The sequence below is a fragment of the Amyelois transitella genome, chromosome 21 (assembly GCF_032362555.1).
Source record: "Amyelois transitella isolate CPQ chromosome 21, ilAmyTran1.1, whole genome shotgun sequence".
Taxonomy (NCBI): domain Eukaryota; kingdom Metazoa; phylum Arthropoda; class Insecta; order Lepidoptera; family Pyralidae; genus Amyelois; species Amyelois transitella.
In genome coordinates, this window is record NC_083524.1 from 3,885,656 (window position 1) to 3,904,318 (window position 18,663).

The 18,663-nt window shown below is 36.7% G+C and overlaps 2 protein-coding genes across 2 annotated transcripts in view; one reads left to right on the top strand and one right to left on the bottom strand.

Annotated features, from left to right (window-relative positions):
- Window positions 1-650: 650 nt before the first annotated feature.
- LOC106138987 (zinc finger CCCH domain-containing protein 11C-like) lies at window positions 651-11,187 on the top strand. Its single transcript, XM_060950233.1, has 7 exons — window positions 651-862; window positions 1,121-1,202; window positions 2,496-2,615; window positions 2,880-3,017; window positions 3,339-3,453; window positions 4,071-4,214; window positions 8,824-11,187. Exons 2-7 carry the CDS (start codon window positions 1,143-1,145, stop codon window positions 9,828-9,830), a joined length of 1,584 nt encoding a protein of 527 aa, XP_060806216.1. The 5' UTR covers window positions 651-862; window positions 1,121-1,142; the 3' UTR covers window positions 9,831-11,187.
- A 1,419-nt stretch (window positions 11,188-12,606) lies between these two features.
- LOC106141561 (paired box protein Pax-6) overlaps window positions 12,607-18,663 on the bottom strand; it is a 43,446-nt gene continuing 37,389 nt past the window's right edge. Inside the window, exons 6-10 of the mRNA XM_060950292.1 lie at window positions 15,383-15,559; window positions 14,596-14,678; window positions 13,901-14,073; window positions 13,406-13,593; window positions 12,607-12,886 (exon numbers count right to left, since the gene is read on the bottom strand). Of these exons, the coding sequence (XP_060806275.1) occupies window positions 12,798-12,886; window positions 13,406-13,593; window positions 13,901-14,073; window positions 14,596-14,678; window positions 15,383-15,559 (710 nt within the window). The 3' untranslated portion in view covers window positions 12,607-12,797. The remainder of the gene's footprint in view (window positions 12,887-13,405; window positions 13,594-13,900; window positions 14,074-14,595; window positions 14,679-15,382; window positions 15,560-18,663) is intronic.

Sequence of the window (18,663 nt, forward strand, 5' to 3'; positions counted from 1 at the left end):
GGAGCCCCGGGGTATGCCTTTGACCATGGATCCTGGATTGGGTAAGTCAGATTTTTACACGAAATAACTCCCATCAGCCTCCGCAAGCTTTGAATCGGTTAGCACTGAAACTAATGAACATGACTGTAAAAATAGTCATTGGTACATGGCTGAGGTGGGATTTGAACCTGTACTTTTATGCGCATCACGAATTTAGAGCATCGATACTCTTGTTACAATTAAAGGCTGAAAACCTCCACCAACCTAGTCAAAAGTAGGTCTTGCCATGTTGCCGCTCTTGTGTCTGTGTGTGGAATCACTTCACCTAGTATCTTTTTCTACCCGCATGCCATCTATCTATGCGTGAAAAAGAAAGTAGATGTAGTGAGGCAAAGACAATAGCGCACTGGCGTCTTATGGTGACCGACTAGTTGATCAAATCGAAAAACGCATTTACATTACATAGTAAATAACTTTCTCTGTCCATTGATACTTGGTCCTAGATAAAATCTTTAAATCTTACACCAAGCCATCGCCAAGCTCATTTTTCATTACAGATATTTTTGACAGATTTTGAGCTAGCTTGCTTAGGGTATGTGGTAAACACTAGGCAGACACAACACCACAACATAGGTATCCGATAGAATTTGTTGCTCTATGGTACAAGAACAAGCCAATGGGTGGATTCTATTCTTGACGTAGTGGTTACATTCTCACTTATTGTTCTTGATTGTGAACATGAAATGAAAGTCCGACATCGCCACATGTCCGCCATATCTACTACATCTTCTTTCTAGTGACGTTCATTATTTTGTGTTATTTAGCATTGTTGTGTAGATATTTGTTGTATAATTTAATTATTGTTTAGTTTTTAAAATAAACGGTGAGTAACATGTGCGCATACATTTGAAGAATTGATAGTCTTTTTGTTAACGAACTTGTTTAAGCCGCGACGTGCTTTACCTATTTGTCAAAATCGAAAAATCTTGGTTTGGAGATATTGTATTATTGACAATAAATTAAATTTATTTTTAATATTGTATTGAGGCTCTCAACGAGTTATAGTGAAGTTTCATCAAATAGTTTTCACTACTAATGCCAGAAAACACTCAACAATACATGAAATTTATGTGATTTGCAGGCCCTGCTCGGCGGAAAACACCATGGAGTCCCCGAGAAAACTAAATGATTGCTACTTTTATTACTATTCTACTTGCATCAAGGTGAGTGTTTATGAATCTTATATCCCATGGTCCCAATTATCAAGCAGAAGCTAGCATTCGATTTAGCCTAATTTAGGGAATAAAGCAATATCATGAAATGTGAAATGCTTTTTCTTGGCAGTTCCTTCTCTATGCACGTGTGTTTGTAGCACGTGTATTTGTATTATTTTAAATATACAGTTGTTACAGTTTTCTAGAAGGTTTTTCTTGTAACTGCTGCATTGAAAGCCTCATATAAAAGTTAATAAGCACCACAGGTAGTCTTAGTTAAATTACCATTTTAAGAGGCATTCATATAAAGGCAAATTATAAAATTGTGCTTTTATTGAATGATACTGGTTAATAAGATGAATAAACTGTTGACCAAACCCTCAATGTTTAGATATACCATGGTATTTTACATTGATTTGTCTCATGTTACAGAACTTTACATTTTCTTTGTAAAATATAGCATCATTAAGTTACTGCTATATGAAGCAGGTCCGTTAATATTGCTATGCCTTGCTTGTTTGCAGATTGTGCACACAATTTGCCCCAAGCACCTATTTACAGTAGAATCCCAATTATCCAAATCTTGATATCTCAACATCCGATTATCGAGACTCTCTATGTGGCTCTAGCTGCTGCTTAAAAAATGTAATACTGTGCAACTATACATTTTAAAACAAAAAAATTATACTCGCCTTTGAATATTTACTCACGCTCTCATTTGTTTTCATGATTGTGTTTGATATTATTCCATTTCCTATTATTAGGTTAAACTAATGTCTTTTTTTTTGTTAACATCTTGCATTAGAAAATTTAAAATGACTAAGAGTAAAAGAGTAGTCTCTTTGAGACAACAAAAATTAAGGAAGAGACTAAAACTGAAGATCACTTCAAGATTTACTGTCAAGGACCATCTCATGCAAAAGCTTTTGAAACTCTAGAAATAGCTTTTAAGTGGTTTGAAAGACAGGTAGAATTGGATTTCTTACAGCTGTTACAATTAAAGCGCATCTGGAACTTGACTGCAATGACAAGATGTGATTAATTACGTCAAAGATCAATAAAAATTGAAAACTTTGGTACCTACCATATTTCAATATGACATTTCAATTTCAAATATTGTTTGATTTGACTATGAAATCGATTATCCAGATTTTCAATTACCCCAAATACCAATGGTTTTAATTGATTCGGATAATCCGGATTCTACTGTACCTACATCATTTTCTATCTAAAAGCACTAAAATCTTTGTGCTAATGTTCCCAAAGGTCTCATTAATTAAATAATCAATATAATCATTTCAGGGGGACAATTGTGTATTCCGTCATGAGCCCTCTGCTCTGGGCTGTGAGACAATGTGCACAGCGTGGCAACAGGGCAAGTGCTTAGACAAACGATGCAAATTACGCCACATGGAACTTAGGGTATGATTCTCTTTTTCATTATTGTTACTTTAAATTTACCTAATAATGATTTCTAAACATCAAATAAAGCAGACATGACATCAAATTACTAATTGACTGTCATTAGTCAAATAGTTCATTATTTCCCGTCATTTACTTTTATTAATGATATTTTGATTACATTTAGTTACTTTGTTATTTTAATATTTTTACTGATTGCACTTTCTAGTTCTTCAATCATTAAATTCCTTCACAAGTTAATTTTTCTTTTTGCCAACTTGATAGAAAAACCGCAAGCAGATCCCTTGCTACTGGGAGAACCAGCCTGGTGGCTGCCGCAAGAAGCACTGCCCGTTCATGCACAAGAACCCTGATGCTCGCACGGATGGCATCGCTCCCAGCCAGCCTGCTGCTCCAGTCCCAGTTAGTATTTCATTTCATCTATGATTTATTTTTCTGTAGGTAGGCTATAACTGTTTAGTAAACATTACCAGCTGTTTTTAGTTCTGAGTAACCAAAGTTGCAATTTAGTTAAATAAATTAAATGGATTTGAAATAGAAATAGCTTGTCCATTATTAAACTACATTATTAGACATTATTAGCTAGGATATTGTTAGGGAGAAAGGCTTAATATTTGAAAATAGCCCATTACTTCTGATCTTCCTCACTCCTGAATTGTCATTGTAGTCTCTTTAGAGAGTTTCCACTTTGACTTATCTCATGTGTTTGTTATACATTTTCAGCAAACTTCCGCGCCGGTAGCGGCACCCGAGCCGGTAGCGGAGCCCCCGGCGGCGCCCGCTGTTGCGCCTGCGCCCGCCCCTGTTCCGTTATTGTGGCCGCACCAACAGAGACAGGGTAAACACACCATTTATTATTTCTAGCTAAGATTGTATAGCCTATGGTTAAATGTTGAGTGTACTTCATTCAAAATAAATGAACTCCACGCTTCAAGGCATTGTAACAGTTGTAGACGCGACTAACTACTTCAAGAAACATTGGTGTTCAAAGATCTAACTTTAATACCTGCCGAATTTTTTTCATAGCAAGATGTTATCAATGCCTGTTGTCTGTAGAGTATTACAAGCTTTGAAAACAATAGTTCAAACTATTTTTATGAAAGAGAGATGTTTGTATTCATTTTATGTTAAGCATTAACATATGCCGTGCCGTGTGGCTCCCGGCACCAATACAAAAAAGAATAGGACCACTCTATCTCTTTCCCATGGATGTCGTAAAAGGCGACTAAGGGATAGGCTTACAAACTTGGGATTCTTTTTTAGGCGATGGGCTAGCAACCTGTCACTAGTTAAATCTCAATTCTATTGTTAAGCCAAATAGCTGAACGTGGCCATTCAGTCTTTTCAAGACAGTTGGCTCTGTCTACCCCGCAAGGGATATAGACGTGACCATATGTATGTATGTATTAACATATGAAAGCGGGTACCCTGACCGTGGCCTTGTTGACCCCGCAGTGGTGCTGGACTCGGCGCTGCTGGGCGTGCTGCCGGGCGCGGGCGAGCTGCTGCCGCGCCGCCTGCTGCCGCCCGAGCCGCTGCCCGGCCCGTACGCCGCGCACCCGCTGCCCGTCGACCCGCTCGTCGTCAACTTCGAGGAAGGTATGAGGTTATACTGAAACTATATGTATTAAGCCCCCCCCCCTTGTGCGAGGACGCGGACGGCTCAGCATTCGGAATAATGTAACAGTTGTATTGAAGTAAAGGTTAACTATAATTGGTCTTATGAAAAAAAGGAAAATATCATTTTTTTTAGCTTTTTTAAAAATTTGTTACCCCCACCCCAGCTTGGCGGGTGCAATAATGATCTATTAAAAGAACTTGCAACAAAATACGTTGGGTAGTTTAAACAAGCATAATATGGACAGACAGCGTGAAGCAACTTTGTTTTATACTATGTTTTTAGTGATGTATTTTTTATTAAAATACATTTCAAGTTCACCTTTATTTCAGTACCTAAAGAAATGGGCTATTGAAATTAGTACTAATGGTTGTCACGTCGCAACTAAGGATTGTAACTCCCTTACCTTTTTACTATTGCAACTGAATTGAGCGATATAAAACTATGGCACATCATTCCTATAATTTCAAGCACAATATGGAATTTCTATAGACTTATATTATTCCGATTTCTGTGGACTGTATAGATGAGCGATGGTTTTGAATTGTACTATGTTGTGCTGTGTTAAATGTTGTAGTAAGTTTGTCGGACAAGCAGATATTATGATTTTGTTACTTTAATGAGAAATGTTGTTTCGGACAATTTAAGATTGTAATGAGCAAAGAAATCTGACCCTTCGGTATCGGTTGCCCTAGCTATTTTTCAACCACTCGAAAAAGGAGAAAATTCCTAAATTATTCGCAATTTTTTTTTCATCTTAGTTTTAAATGTATGTACCCATTCGTTAATAAAGAAAGGAGATCAGATTTCTACGCTCAATGTACATATCTGCAGGGAAAACCGTTTCGCTTATCTCAGAATGTCGTCACTGATAAGCTGTGGCCCGTAGTATTTACTTTAGAAATTGTAATTCTTGGCCGGATATAGATAAAGATGGCGTCCGTAAAGATATCTCGGTAGCACAAACGGGGGCTTAAGTATTAAATGTAAAATTTTTAAAATCCACCATCTGCAATTGTAGTAGCTCGCTTTGATTTTGGCGTTCGAAATTTAGTTACGTTTAAAAATGACTAAGGTCAAAATTATATTAAGGCGATAGTTTTCGACATGCTCTAGGTATAACACAGTAAATCTATGCCCTTTCGTTCGAGATAATACGATCACATAAAGAATTAAAATAAGATTGATTGTTTTTTTTTCTGCGTTATGTAAAATCACCAAATGTGTAGCACATAGCTATCAACTTTTTGAGCGTGTCTTCTCTATGTGATGGAGTTATCCATAGATATCTTACTCTTGCTTGGATAGAAGAGTCAAGTTTAAAAGAGAGCATTCAACGGGAGTGTTTAAGGTTAAGCATTAACAATATTTACACTGAACGCTCATATAATTTTAATTTAACCTTGTATGCTATGCTTTTAGAAAACTTGTATTTTCTATGGCACTAATTTTAGGTAACGAGAATATCTGAGCAACCAAAATAGCAAACAAGTGCACACAATTAATAAATGTAGAAGTAGACATATCTTTATGTTGGTAATAGAAAAAAAATTACACCAAAAGAAAGAAAAGTTTGCAAGGTTTCTCAGATGACAGTAACAAAAAAAAAATTGTGACGGAAAACTTGTAATAAGTATTTACACAGACTGACGTTTTCGTTTTATAAGTGCCAACTCACACGAGCCGACATGTGTTGCGATTAGCTTGAAGATGTTTATTTTACCCCATGTTATTAGTTGTAAGGATGTTCACTAATTTACCGGGCGTGAGGCTCGTCGGGAGGTTTTATATTTACATTTTTCTACGCGGATTGCGGTTATATTATTTCTTTTTAGTGTTTTGTAAAAAGAAAATTATTATTTTTTTAGTTGCACTCCTGGCGTGCTGCGCCGCTTTAACGACTCGTAAACATAGTATTTTGTTTTCCTCAATAGTCAATTATTGTAGTTTTATATAGTGTTAGTTGGATTCGGTTCCATGTCTTGTTTTCTTTGTCTCTTTCATTTTCTAATACTTGAAATTGAAACTATTTATATTTAATGTTGGATAATGGATCCAAAGAGTTTTTCTTTTTTAGTATGTTGCCGATAGAGGCAATGGTTTGGTTGATTTCTTAACAAGCATAGACAATGTTTCTTCACACCACAGACAAAGATTTCGCTCTCTGTCCGACATACACATTGAGAAAATGTCGGTATTTTTATATGTGCAATAATTTAGGAGATATATGTAATCTTTCATATCTTAGGCGTCACTTTAATGAGTTTCTCGAATGATTCAGTTTTATCCTGTATTTTAATTAATTTTGTAGTTCAGTCTGATCATAAATCTTAATTTTGTCATGGTCGATGAAAAATTAAGGAAGACCATGAAATAGCATTTCTAACGAAAAGTAACTATGCATTAACCTCGATGACAAAAAAAATACGTCGGTAGACTTTATGGCGAGGAACAAGTTTATTGTGGCGCTTTGTCTTTTAAGATTCGTAAATATTCTCTCGCTTTTCATTTAATATACTTACTATATGAATCTATAGCAGTTTATGCGATGTGAAACATTTTTAATCCTTGTTGACCAACACGCCAACCATAATTAAAAATGTCTTTGCAGTATTTTTAAATAGATGTTGGATATAATCTTTGTCTACGATAGAAAAGTACATAATAAATAGGTTAAAATATAAAATACAAATAAAAATATATATACACTATAATATAACTCATTAATATAGGTGACAAAAAAAGAAAAAAAAGAAGCTTTATGCCTTTAAATTGTTTGTATGTTAGTATGTAGGATGTTGTAAGGGGCTTGAGCAGTATAATATTATGGTACCACTGCTACGCCCCCAAACTTTACATTCGCACCGTGAGAGTTAGATAGAGCTAATAAAATAATAAAAAAAATATATATCTAGGTTTAGGAACGCAGTTTTTTATCTGTGGTGTAACATTTTTTGATATACCCAACGATGCGTATTTCGTGCTTATGTGTTCGTATTACAAGTTAAAGTATACTGGTTTTAGTATTACAATTTCATGGCTTCCGATACACTGACTTCAAAAAATTGTCTGATTTTCCGCGCGTACTCTCTGACAAAGAGACTATTCGTTATTATCTACTTTTGCACTGAGAAAAGTTCCTATATTTATTACAGAAATGAATCTGCAAAACGTACGAACGGAACGTGTCGGAATAATAAAGCAATTTTTCTATGGTTCATGGTACGCCTAGTCATTATTTATATATGAAAGTAATTAACAATATTTAAAAGTAAACAAAAGGAAGCGGGAGAGAATAGTTAGGCTCGGACAGTTACGGTTAATTTTAAATGTGCTCATTATTTAAAGCTTTTGGTCTATTTTTAACTCGGATTGCCTTGAAGTACTCGAGCAGTTGTGGGAATGAACTGATTTATATATAATTTAGTATGAATTAGTACAAATGGCCGGTTGTAGACGGGCGGCCCTACGGGGCGACTTTATTTATTGGAATAAAACATTGGTTTCGCTCGTAACATTAGCAATATTTTGATTGTAGTATGTAACATTAGTAGCGGCTTTATTATATATTATTTATTTACCTTTAGGTTAATTGTTGGACTGTTAAATGTTTTCTGTTAATTGAGAGTTTTTCGGAGAGGGCTGTGTACTCGGCGCGACACTGTAGAATTTTAGTCAAAGTACTGAGAGTTTGCGTATTTAAGAAACAGTTTTATATCTACAGCAAGATTTGTAATGCCGAGTGCAATATGTAGTCGGCAGTGTCGCGCTGTGATCGCAGATGAAGTGGCGCCGAAGTCGACGGAGATCAATATGTTGCCGTAGCGGGCGACGGGCGCGGGCTTGTGTGACTTTGAATGATTGTTATTTTTTAATTAATGTCGCAAGTGTTGGTCTCCAATGATTTGTCGACACGGTTTGATGTTGAGAGATTTAACAATCGACTTTTTCCTGTATACGGTTCTTATACACGGAATGAATCGATTGTTAACGAGGTGAAGAGTTTTATAACATTTGTATTCATGTGCGGAGAAACGGTGGAAGTTAGTAACATCGGCACTTGAGGAGGATCCGCGAGGTCTACTTTGAAATGTAAGCGTCAAACTAGGAGTGCCGTATTATAGCATAGTTCGATTTTGTATTGAGGAGCGGACGCGGGAGGCGTTCTAACCCAACGCCGCCTCGCCGCGCCGCTGCGGTTTCTTGTTTGAATTGAAACGGGGTTGTTATGTTAATCTTAGTCTTATGTTATAAGATTTTCAATATATCTTTAATATTAGTAACGCGTGTGTTTAAGAACTTTCTTTACTTAACTTTCAAACTGATATAGGAACTCGTATTGAAAAGAATATACTTTGGCTTTGTTTAATCAAATTGTGTTTAATATACCAACGAGTAAATAAAATGTTTCGTAATTATGATTTTTGTAATTATTTTTGACCGCCCATCCCGAGTTTTCAGGTCAGGTCTGACGAGAACACACGCAAGTAAATCGAGTCGGGGTCGTTTCAAAATTAATTACGAAAATCGTACTTGTTAAATTTTTTGTGACCACGATCCCACTAAGCGATTACTGGTGTGTTCTTGCAGAGTCTGACAATGAGAGCGCTCTGTCGTCCACGCCGACCAAGGCCGTGTCGCCCGAGGACGCGCAGGGCTGCTCCAAGTCGCAGGAGTTGCTGCTGCTCGAGAAGATCCAGGCGGAGGCGGCCGCCTACTACGGGTACGACGCGCTGCCGCCGCCGGACAAGGAGCGCAAGATCGTCAGGACCAACCTCAACGCCAAGTATGATAGGCTGTCGCTAGACGAGCTCGCCGGCAGGCAGGCCACCGAGCGGCGCGGCTCTTTAGACTTCAAAGTCCTTTCCCTGGACGAAATCAGGGCCAGGAAGAAGTCCGAAACGATAATTCACACAACCCCGATCACGTTGAATTTGAGCAGAAAACGTAAACTCTCTACTCAGGAAACTATAACTACGTCGGGCAATAAAATATTAAAGGTTGTAAGAAGTAATTCAATAGTTTATAAGAAATTAGATCACAATACACCCGCTGCAAATACTCAACCTAAAACTGATCAAAAGCAGAGAGAGGAAACTGTTAGTAGAAAGAGAACCCTATCTGAATTGAGTATAGACATTTATGATATACAAGACGACGAGCTCGATGACAGCTGCCACGAATTCAAGAGAATCAAAGTAGCAGAACTAACACAGAAACCTCAACTTATTAGAAATAGGTCTAAGTCGGCTAAAGGGAGTAGCGACAATGAAAGCAAATCTTACGAGGCAGATTCTAGCACTAAAACTGATGATTCAGATTCTGAAGTACAACTAGTTAGTATAGAAATCAATGAGAAGCATGTAGATTTAAGTAGTGAAATTATAGATGTAGAAGCCACAAAACTTGGAGAGCCTATAGACATAGTGGACTTGAGTGATGATCTTGACGAAAGTGATGTAGGAGTGTCGGATTTAGATTGTGATTATGTGAAAAACGTGCCTGATGTAGTGGCTAGTTGTCACAGAAATGCTAAAGACAGTACGGACAAAGATATTATTTGTGATATAGATGCACTTTTAGATGAAGACTTATGATTTTTTTTAGAGTATGTAGTAGATTAGTGTAGGTTTACATAGTTGTAATGGAAATGTACAAATTACTAACAGTTAGGAAAATCTTGATGATTTTCTATGAAGGTAAGATCTTGTATATTAGAAAAATAGGAAGCAATGTTTAGTTTTTTATATCTTCTGATATTATTTTTATTTTTGACATTAAAGATGTTTGAAATTATATTTTCGCTTTTCATGTTTCAAGTTTTAAATGAAAATAGGACTTAATATTTTTTTTATTATTGACTCATTTTTATCACACCGACGAAAGATGTGATTGATAATACAATTTTCCTCCAAAAATTGTCGTAAGAAAGGTATGAAACATTCATACCTTATCAACAAAAAAAAAATTGTTTGGATATTTTCTTTTCAATTAAGCTGATTCATGTAACATTTCCTGTCTTTTCTTAAACTTAAATTCAACATTATAATATAACAAAACAATTATTTTATTATTATATAACAAAATGTAAAACCCAACTCCATTGTTTGATACAAATGTTAATACTTGTTATTATAACTTTGTTGTAGGTGTACAAAAGCAATTATTTTTACTTTTAGATTTATGAGAGTTACGTACAAGAAGTACATACGAGAACTGTACTGTTTAAAGATTTTATTGTTTTATCTGTAATTAGTGGTGGAATAGCAATTATTCCATGATACAAAAAAGATAAATTTTGTCAAAAATATAATTTTACTTGCATTAAATAACAATTGTGAAAATAAATGTTCCTTTATTGTAAAAAGTGTAAATTAAATTAAGCAATACGGTTTTGAGATTAAAAAGGATGGGATTTCAAATAAAAACCAAAGCTTGATTCAAAAAATTATTTATATAATGCTGTATTTAAAACGGTTTATCGACATCACACAGTTATTCACAATTCATTAAACCTAACTTTACAATTTATAACTAAGAATAATAAATTCGAAAGTAATATCTCTTTTGAGATCGCTATATGCTTGGTAGCTACAGTGATTTTTTTAAGTCAACAACTGATAAAATGATTCTGGTAAGTATCATTGCTGTCGACCTAAACAGGAAAAAACAGTGTTCCTACAGCCTCTGATAATTTAAACGCCATACATTGTGGTATGGTTTTTGCAACTTGTCGCAAACCAACTGAATATCTTCGCAATTCGGCAACACGTGACCTGCAACTAGGTTAAACTTATATTCACGTATGAATTTGTAATTTAGCGACAAGTTGAAGCAGCTGTTATGCAGAGAAAGAGAGAGTATGTAAGGCGCTTTACAATTACATTGAAAACATTTACAATGAACGATATCTTTTAACATCAAAGAAATTATTTACACTCTTACAACTAACAAGCCCTGTTTTATGAAAATAAATGCAGTACATCTAAGATTTGTTACTATTTTTTGAACATATGATTCGAATGACCTCGTCCGAGATTTATTTATAAACATTTACAACATATATCGACATTATATCTAATAATAACTTACGTTAGCGAGACCGCTCGGTCACAAATGTGGTATAATTTCAGTTCTTTATTCTTATGTCACTAAAATGTGTCAAAGAAATTATTAAAAAGTTTTAAGTAATATTTTAATGACGATGTGTCTGCTTCCACCGCGCCCCTGGTGTTGCTAGGCTGTGGTCGTGTGCCCGCATCATAAAGGTTCATATTATTGGATAAATTAATTATATGAAAATATTGCAAACCGCATCACAAACCGCTAAAATTAATAATATTTGATAATCAAAATAACAGATTTTATGTCCTAATTGACTTCGACATTTTGTGGCCGAGAGGTATGATTAAAATGAACACTTACACGATAATATTAAATTATTCCATTCAAATAATTGAGATACAGCATCATATGTGCATCTCATCAGATGTTATAAGAAGAATTTATTAATATTGAAAATCTGAATGAAATAGTCTAATGTAAATTACATAAATACAATTTGAGCCTATATTTTGTGCTCGTCTTTCTGTTTGTGGCAGCTAATGGATATGTTGATTCTTTATACTATACGTGTGTACAAGTCTGGCAATGTTATTTCAAGAAAAAGTAAAAGAATAAATTATGTTTTCCAACTGACGACAGAAAAAAAGATGAAAGATTCATCTACAAAGAAGAGCGGATATTAAATATGTATACAATGTTTATCTGTTTTTACAGTCATGACAGGTTTAATCAGTAATTTTATTTATTAATGTCTCATTCCAAGATTAGCCTCCTCAAAATATAAGTTACTTATTAACTAAAGTAAAGATTTTGTTCAGCTTGAAGTTATTTTCTTATATGAAGATGTAATGGACAGTTCTTTTTAAAATTTTTGTTAACAAATGGAATGTATGTTCAAAGGCACGTTGCCTTTATTAAGTATTGGTGCCAGGCAGGCAACTTGTAGTTAATTGCAAACCTTAGATATTTTTTCACAACATGTAAAATTTCCCTTGCATACTTTTTCAGATTTTGAATGATGAATGAGATGGTAAAAGGTACTCAAAGATGAGAAAAAGACTGGTTCATGTTTAAAATTGGATACAGTTACGTAGGATACATATTCTTTTCTTAATAGAATAGAAAAAAAATCTTCCAATGAAGAGGACTGCAACGTCTCAGTTTGAGGGGTGGTGGAGAAGGTGCTACTAGGTCACTATTGTTGAGAAAGAGACATTGTTATTTCTTCTGGTTGTTTTGGCGAAATTTACGTTGTATCTTTTCTATGGCGGGTTGTATCAGTTTGTGTGTTATATTGTGGTGAAGAAAGTAGTGCCACCCAATTCACAGCAGCCTAAAAAAGGCATTGTGAATTTTGTTTGAACTTTAAGACATAACGCAGGAAATTTTTGTCTATTGGAATTGAGATGAGTCGTTATTATTAACATATTTTTATTGGAAAGAGAGTTGAACGCATCAGTTTGAGGAATGTGTTTGTGAAGAAGCTAATGCCACCAGGGTCACTGCAGCCGCGACCAGTACTGCTGGGAGTCCTGTCCGGGCACGGCCAGCGGGACTGACACCCCCGCTGATAGAAGACCGCCTAATTCTGAAAGTAAATGCACAGATCAAATAAGAACCTCCTAATTTGTGAAGTAAATTGGTAAAGATTTTAGATTTCCTGAGTGACGTCCTGAGAACGAAATTAAGAGACGGCGTGCAACGATAACGCAAATCAAAATGTATTCGCTAATCCCACAGGAAAGCTAATTTGTACGGGATGAACACTGAACAGTTCCTAATTTTCTTGTTACAATCCTCTTGGTTGATCCACTGGTCCTGATGACCACTATTCTAGAGTGAGCAACTAACTTCATATTTGAAGTTTTATTTTTTCATCTGACTTCCGCTTATTTATCGCGAAAACTAATCATCCCACTTGTCAACCATGGGACAACTCAATGGCCATTGGGTTGGACGGAACAGTTTAAATTGGCTCGTGTCAGTTTTCAGGGTTGTTACCTCATGCGTACCGATAAGGTAACGCAAACCATTTTCAACGGCCAAGAAAATGTTTAGCTACTCCTAATTCTGTTGTCAACTCAATCATGATGCTGAAGTTTACAACCTGGTGGCGGAGACGATGGCTCGTGCTGATAGCCGTGGTGGTTGACGTACGGATGCGGGGGTTGCCGGTAGCCCAGCTCGTAGCGCGGGTAGCCCAGGAACCCGCTCTTGCACAGCTCAGGGTCGGCGCTCTCGCAGACTGGCGCTTCGGAGACCATGCCGCCGCCGTAGCCCATTGGAGTCAGGGGGCTGGAAGCGACAATGTCTTGTTATTATACTTATTTTTAATGTTTTTTTTGTCATGATGATCTTTGTGTTTTGGACTGAATCGTTCAAGTGATGGATTTGGTTCCTACAGAATATATTTATATAACTCTCTCAGATGTGGTATGTTAAAGTAAATCTACCGTTTGTTTACTTTGACTGGGCGTAAGAACGCCAATGTTGGTTTACCTAGCATCCATGAAAGATGTTAACTACATCTTAGTAAATTTAAAATCAGATTTAATACAAATATTTGGGATTAAAATTGGAAAGGTTTTCTTTATATATGTACCTGTAAGTATCGACGTTGAGCGGCGGCTGGTACGGCTGGTGCGCGGCGTGCTGCAGCGGCGCGTGCGCGGGCGCGGCGGGCGGCGGCGGCGCGTACGCGCACTCGGGGCTGCGCCGCTGCGACCGGATCTTCTCCTCCCGCCGCCACTTCGCGCGCCGATTCGAGAACCACACCTTAATGTCGGGTCAGGTTAACACAAAGCGCGGATCGCACGCGCTGCTACTGCTAAACTACTATGATATCTTTACTAATAACATAGTGTGAATAACAATCTAACAGGAAACTGACAGACAAACTCAACCCAAATCACATCTAGAAATTGGTATAGCTTGAACGGCCCATTTCATGTCTCTAGCGTTGATCTTTTTACGGTTGTAATGATGACGGTGATTCCTACTTAAAATGTATATTATAGTAATTTAAGATATATATAGGTACAGAACAGTTTGCCTTGTACCGAAGTTTATAAGACTAACTCGTGAAGGTTGCGGTCGCATGATTACCTGTTGATGTAAGGGTTGGGTAATGAAATATAAGCTAGAAAATATTTAAAGACTGACACTTTTCGTAGAACGGGTGTTTGTTCAGCTACCTGAACCATTTGTAAAGAGTAGGATGAACCTTTTTTCCTACCTAAAAATTGTATTAGATAATAAAGGAACCATAAGAACAGTTATCCACTAGATTAAGCTCACCTGTATCCTAGCTTCAGGCAGACCTATTTTCGCAGCCAGTCGCTCCCGGGCGAACACGTCAGGGTAGTGGGTGCGCTCAAACTCTGAAAGGAGGAAATATTTTTAGTAAATAACATCATCTTCCTGGCGTTAGTGCCGGTTGCGTCCTAGCCTCTGGAGAACAGCACGGGGTGCGCCTGTGACCACGATCATGGATTGGGTTAAGTTTTTACGCACAACGACTCTCGTCTGTTCTGTGTCTGTGCTGAAAACAGAAAGGACTGAAATTGGCCACGTTTTCATGTTAACTTTGTCATGGGAAAAGAGCCTCACAATGTATATACTATTATATGTTCATATTTATATGCTCAATAACCCGAGTTTCACACCCCTGGATCGCGATCATAAGCAGGTGGGCACTGCGGGTGCTTCTCAGGAAAAGCGCCCAGCAAGGTTAAATGTTAGGATATTGACGATTCTTGACGTAAGTAATTAAAAGATATACGGGTAACCGTTTATCCTTTAACATGATTTGCGTTTTAAATAATGGTCCGGTAAAACACGCCGAGCTGCCGCGTTATTGCTGGTACCTTAGCTGTTTGGGTGCAAGCATGAGTGTTATATTTCGCGATTGCGACTTGCTTAAGATCAATTGACTCTCTTATCTCGCTTCAAGCTATCTATATGTAGCTACCTGTATGTTTGTTGGCAAGTTGGCGCGGTTTCGGTTGATAAACTGGACCCAGTTCTGGAGTCGTCTTCATTAAAGTAGTCTCTACAAGTAAGGACAATTAGGTTGTACACTTACCTCGCTCCAAGCTGTCTATCTGCTCGTTAGTAAAGCTGGTGCGGTTTCTCTGCAGCTTGCGTTTGAGCCGAAGCCGCGCAGCGTCGTCGTCAGCCCCGCTGGAGCCAGCGTTGGAGTTGTCCCCGGAGCCGGTCTCGTCGGAGTGCAGCCCTTCCAAACCTTCTAGGGTTTCTTCGCCTAAAGAATCAACAGAATACGTTAGTTTCAAAACTTCAGTAGTGATAAATAAAATGCTAGATGATCTTTCCGATTATAATAATTTAATTAGGTATCTCAGTTTCATAATGATTTTAGAGATGGCAATTGACAGAAGTAATTGGAAAAAAACAAACATACTGTACCGACCCCACGTAGAAAGTGGGAAAAAGTAACGACAAAGAAGAATATCTCAGTTTCAAAGTTCTTATAAAGGGGTTTCTTTTATACCTTAGTATGCATTTTGAGGGGAAAATAATATAAACAGTTTCATTATTTATAGGCAGAGTAAAATAGTTCAGGTACATATAATTTATTAAGCCTAAACTTCCTTGTCACTAAACTGATCATATGTTCATGTAACTCCATAAACAAAACATCGACTATTCTTGAAAATCCCTCGAAATGTTTGGTGTAAGGTGCTTACTATTTATTACACAATATCATTATCCCTTTTTTCCCTTCTTTAATACCAATTCCATAACGATACAGATAAAAAATATTTCCACTCTCCTTTCTTAAATTTCCATTAACCGGCGGAGTTAAGCGAAATAATCTCAAATATTACTTGAGCACTTTATCAAAGTGATTCCGCCGTTACCGCCAAACGCGCAAAGTAATTAATTCCCACAATTCCCAACAAGACTCGATAACAGTAGAATTTATTCGTGTTCCCGGTTTAATCCCCGCAAGGTGGGAACTCCGCACAACATTCGTCACGGCTGGGAGTTAAATTGTGAACTTGATTAGCTTATCTCGATTATATTATTTATTCATTAGAACCAGTAAAGACTGAATTTTAAATACGGTGATATAACAAGAAATAATGACAAGTTTGTGTCGTGATAGGTGCTAGCCTTCGCCCTTAATCAAGTTTAAGACAAGCATCCGTACTATTCTAAAGTGTCGGGAACCATACGGTGTAATGAACTTTGTAAATACCTAAGTAGGTACTAAGATAGCATTAGATCCAATATAATTTAGTCCGTAATTTCCGATATATTTAAACCGAAGATTATGTTTGAATGACCGTAAAACTTCAACAGAGAAATGTCGGAGAGAGGACACCAGTTTCCTAAGCTGGCGGAGGGTGCAACAGGAAATACAGAAAGATAAGAGAGAGAAAGAGTATTTGTTGGAACGATGAACTCTTTGGAACTACCTGCCCAGTAGCCAGATAAAATAACCTTGTTTTTGTTTCTACCTGAAATGTATGGGAAGGCAAAAAATATCAAAAGATATGTCTATAGAAATAAACCATCCACCCGTTGTCATACAAGTTCAAGTGTGAGGAACAAGATAAGTATGTATGGACCTTTTTTTAATACGGCAATAGATTAAAGATATACAGATTACAGATTCGTCCACGATTTAGATTTCAGGGATCTATATTTGTAAATTGACGTCCGGTGAAAATGCTGCAGAGTAGTTCCGCCGCTTCTTCACATGCGCTTTGGAAGCGGTAGTAGTTATAATTAGATTTAAGCGATGTGACGTCAATAAGTGATACCTTGTATCCAATTTTGAAAATTATTCTATTCTATTAAAGTACAAGGCGAAATACAGAAGCTGATATGATTTATGTACAAGGCAACTAAATACATATATATAAAGTAGGTACATGAAAATCCGACTACACTGAGTAATATATCAATAGACTATAACCCTAAACTAACTGTACGAATAAATTAAGCTCAAGTGTCAAGATTTCACAGGCACTGTCTCCGAGCGGGAATAAGGGGGGAGGGATGTTAAAGGGGGAGGTGTAGGAGAGGAAGGGAGGAGGGGGAGTACCGTGGGCGTTCATGCGGAAACTGACGATAACGCGGCCTAACACGTAACCCCGCGCTGATAACCGTATCGCCTAAAAATGTATGCCTAATAATGGCTGCGGGAACCACTTACCTGACAGATAAAACGGTTTTTGAATTATGGGAATTGTTTGCGGGTTAAAGTAGTTAAATGCTCCGTGGACTATGTGGGCTGGGAGTCTGAGATATTTACAGTTCACATTAAAAGTAGAGTTTGGTAATTCATGTATGCGAACGGGAATTATCGCGAACTTACCGTGGGCTATCCCTCTGGGAAAAAGGCGTGATTTTATGTTGTTATGTTATACCGCGCCGGTGCGGCCCGGGCAAAACGCCAGAAAAAATTGTATGTTCGCGTCGATTCCCGTTTGCATACATTAATAATCACGCAACGCGAAAGTTTAAAGTTGATGTAGGCAAATATATATAGATATGTATGTAAATACATAAAGAAAACAACGATAAGCAGACAAATTTTGATACTTTATTATTATTTACGTACTAAATCAATAATTTATTTCCCTTAAAAGTTACAGTACAGTGTCGGTAAATCTTTGGACGAGAATAAAAAAAAGCGTTCGTAGCGTTCGTAGGCCTCGTAGCAAGCTCCACACTAGTCGTAGCAAATAAGTTACATTGTGTAGCACCGAGTAGCCGAATATTTTTATAGTAGGTGCCCAAAACAATAAACTTAATTTTGTTTTAAAATGACATTTCAAGTAAATAAGTAGGTACTCAATAATATTTAAGTTAATGATTAATTTAAAAAACCAATGCATAATACTTTACTCAACATTATTTGAAAATGATAGTTCTATAATAAATTTATAAAAATATATTATTTGTGTTCAAACTTTTTCAATTTTATTGAAACGATCAAAACGTGTAAAGTTACGTTCTGACGTAGCGTAGCGGAGGAGTGTTTTTACAGAGGCCCTCCACCAAAGAGTTTTGCCACTACTTTACTTGGATTACACAAAAAATATTGAACATTTCCTCTGCAGTCTTATTAATCGATTATTACGACACGATTCGAATGAATTTTGAATATTGTTTTGGTAAAAGGATAGTAGGGTTCACTTCAAGTCATCTGAATTCAAGTACTGAAGTTTGGTGTTTACCGTAGAAATAAAAATACGCTATACTTGTCTTGTAGACAATAAACAAGACTCGTTTAAAATTCGGTGACATCCTCGAAGATTTGTGAGAAAAATTCAGGATATTAGAGAGCGTATGTTATCTTTTGCTGTGTTTGTTAGATTCATAATCGTTCCG

What these genes read in the sequence shown, in the direction of transcription:
- LOC106138987 (XM_060950233.1), top strand. Translation starts at nt 1,143, where the DNA reads ATGGAGTCCCCGAGAAAACTAAATGATTGCTACTTTTATTACTATTCT. An exon ending in TACGCCACATGGAACTTAGG is followed by an intron (nt 2,616 to 2,879) that starts GTATGATTCTCT and finishes CCAACTTGATAG; the next exon opens with AAAAACCGCAAGCAGATCCC. An exon ending in AGCCTGCTGCTCCAGTCCCA is followed by an intron (nt 3,018 to 3,338) that starts GTTAGTATTTCA and finishes ATACATTTTCAG; the next exon opens with CAAACTTCCGCGCCGGTAGC.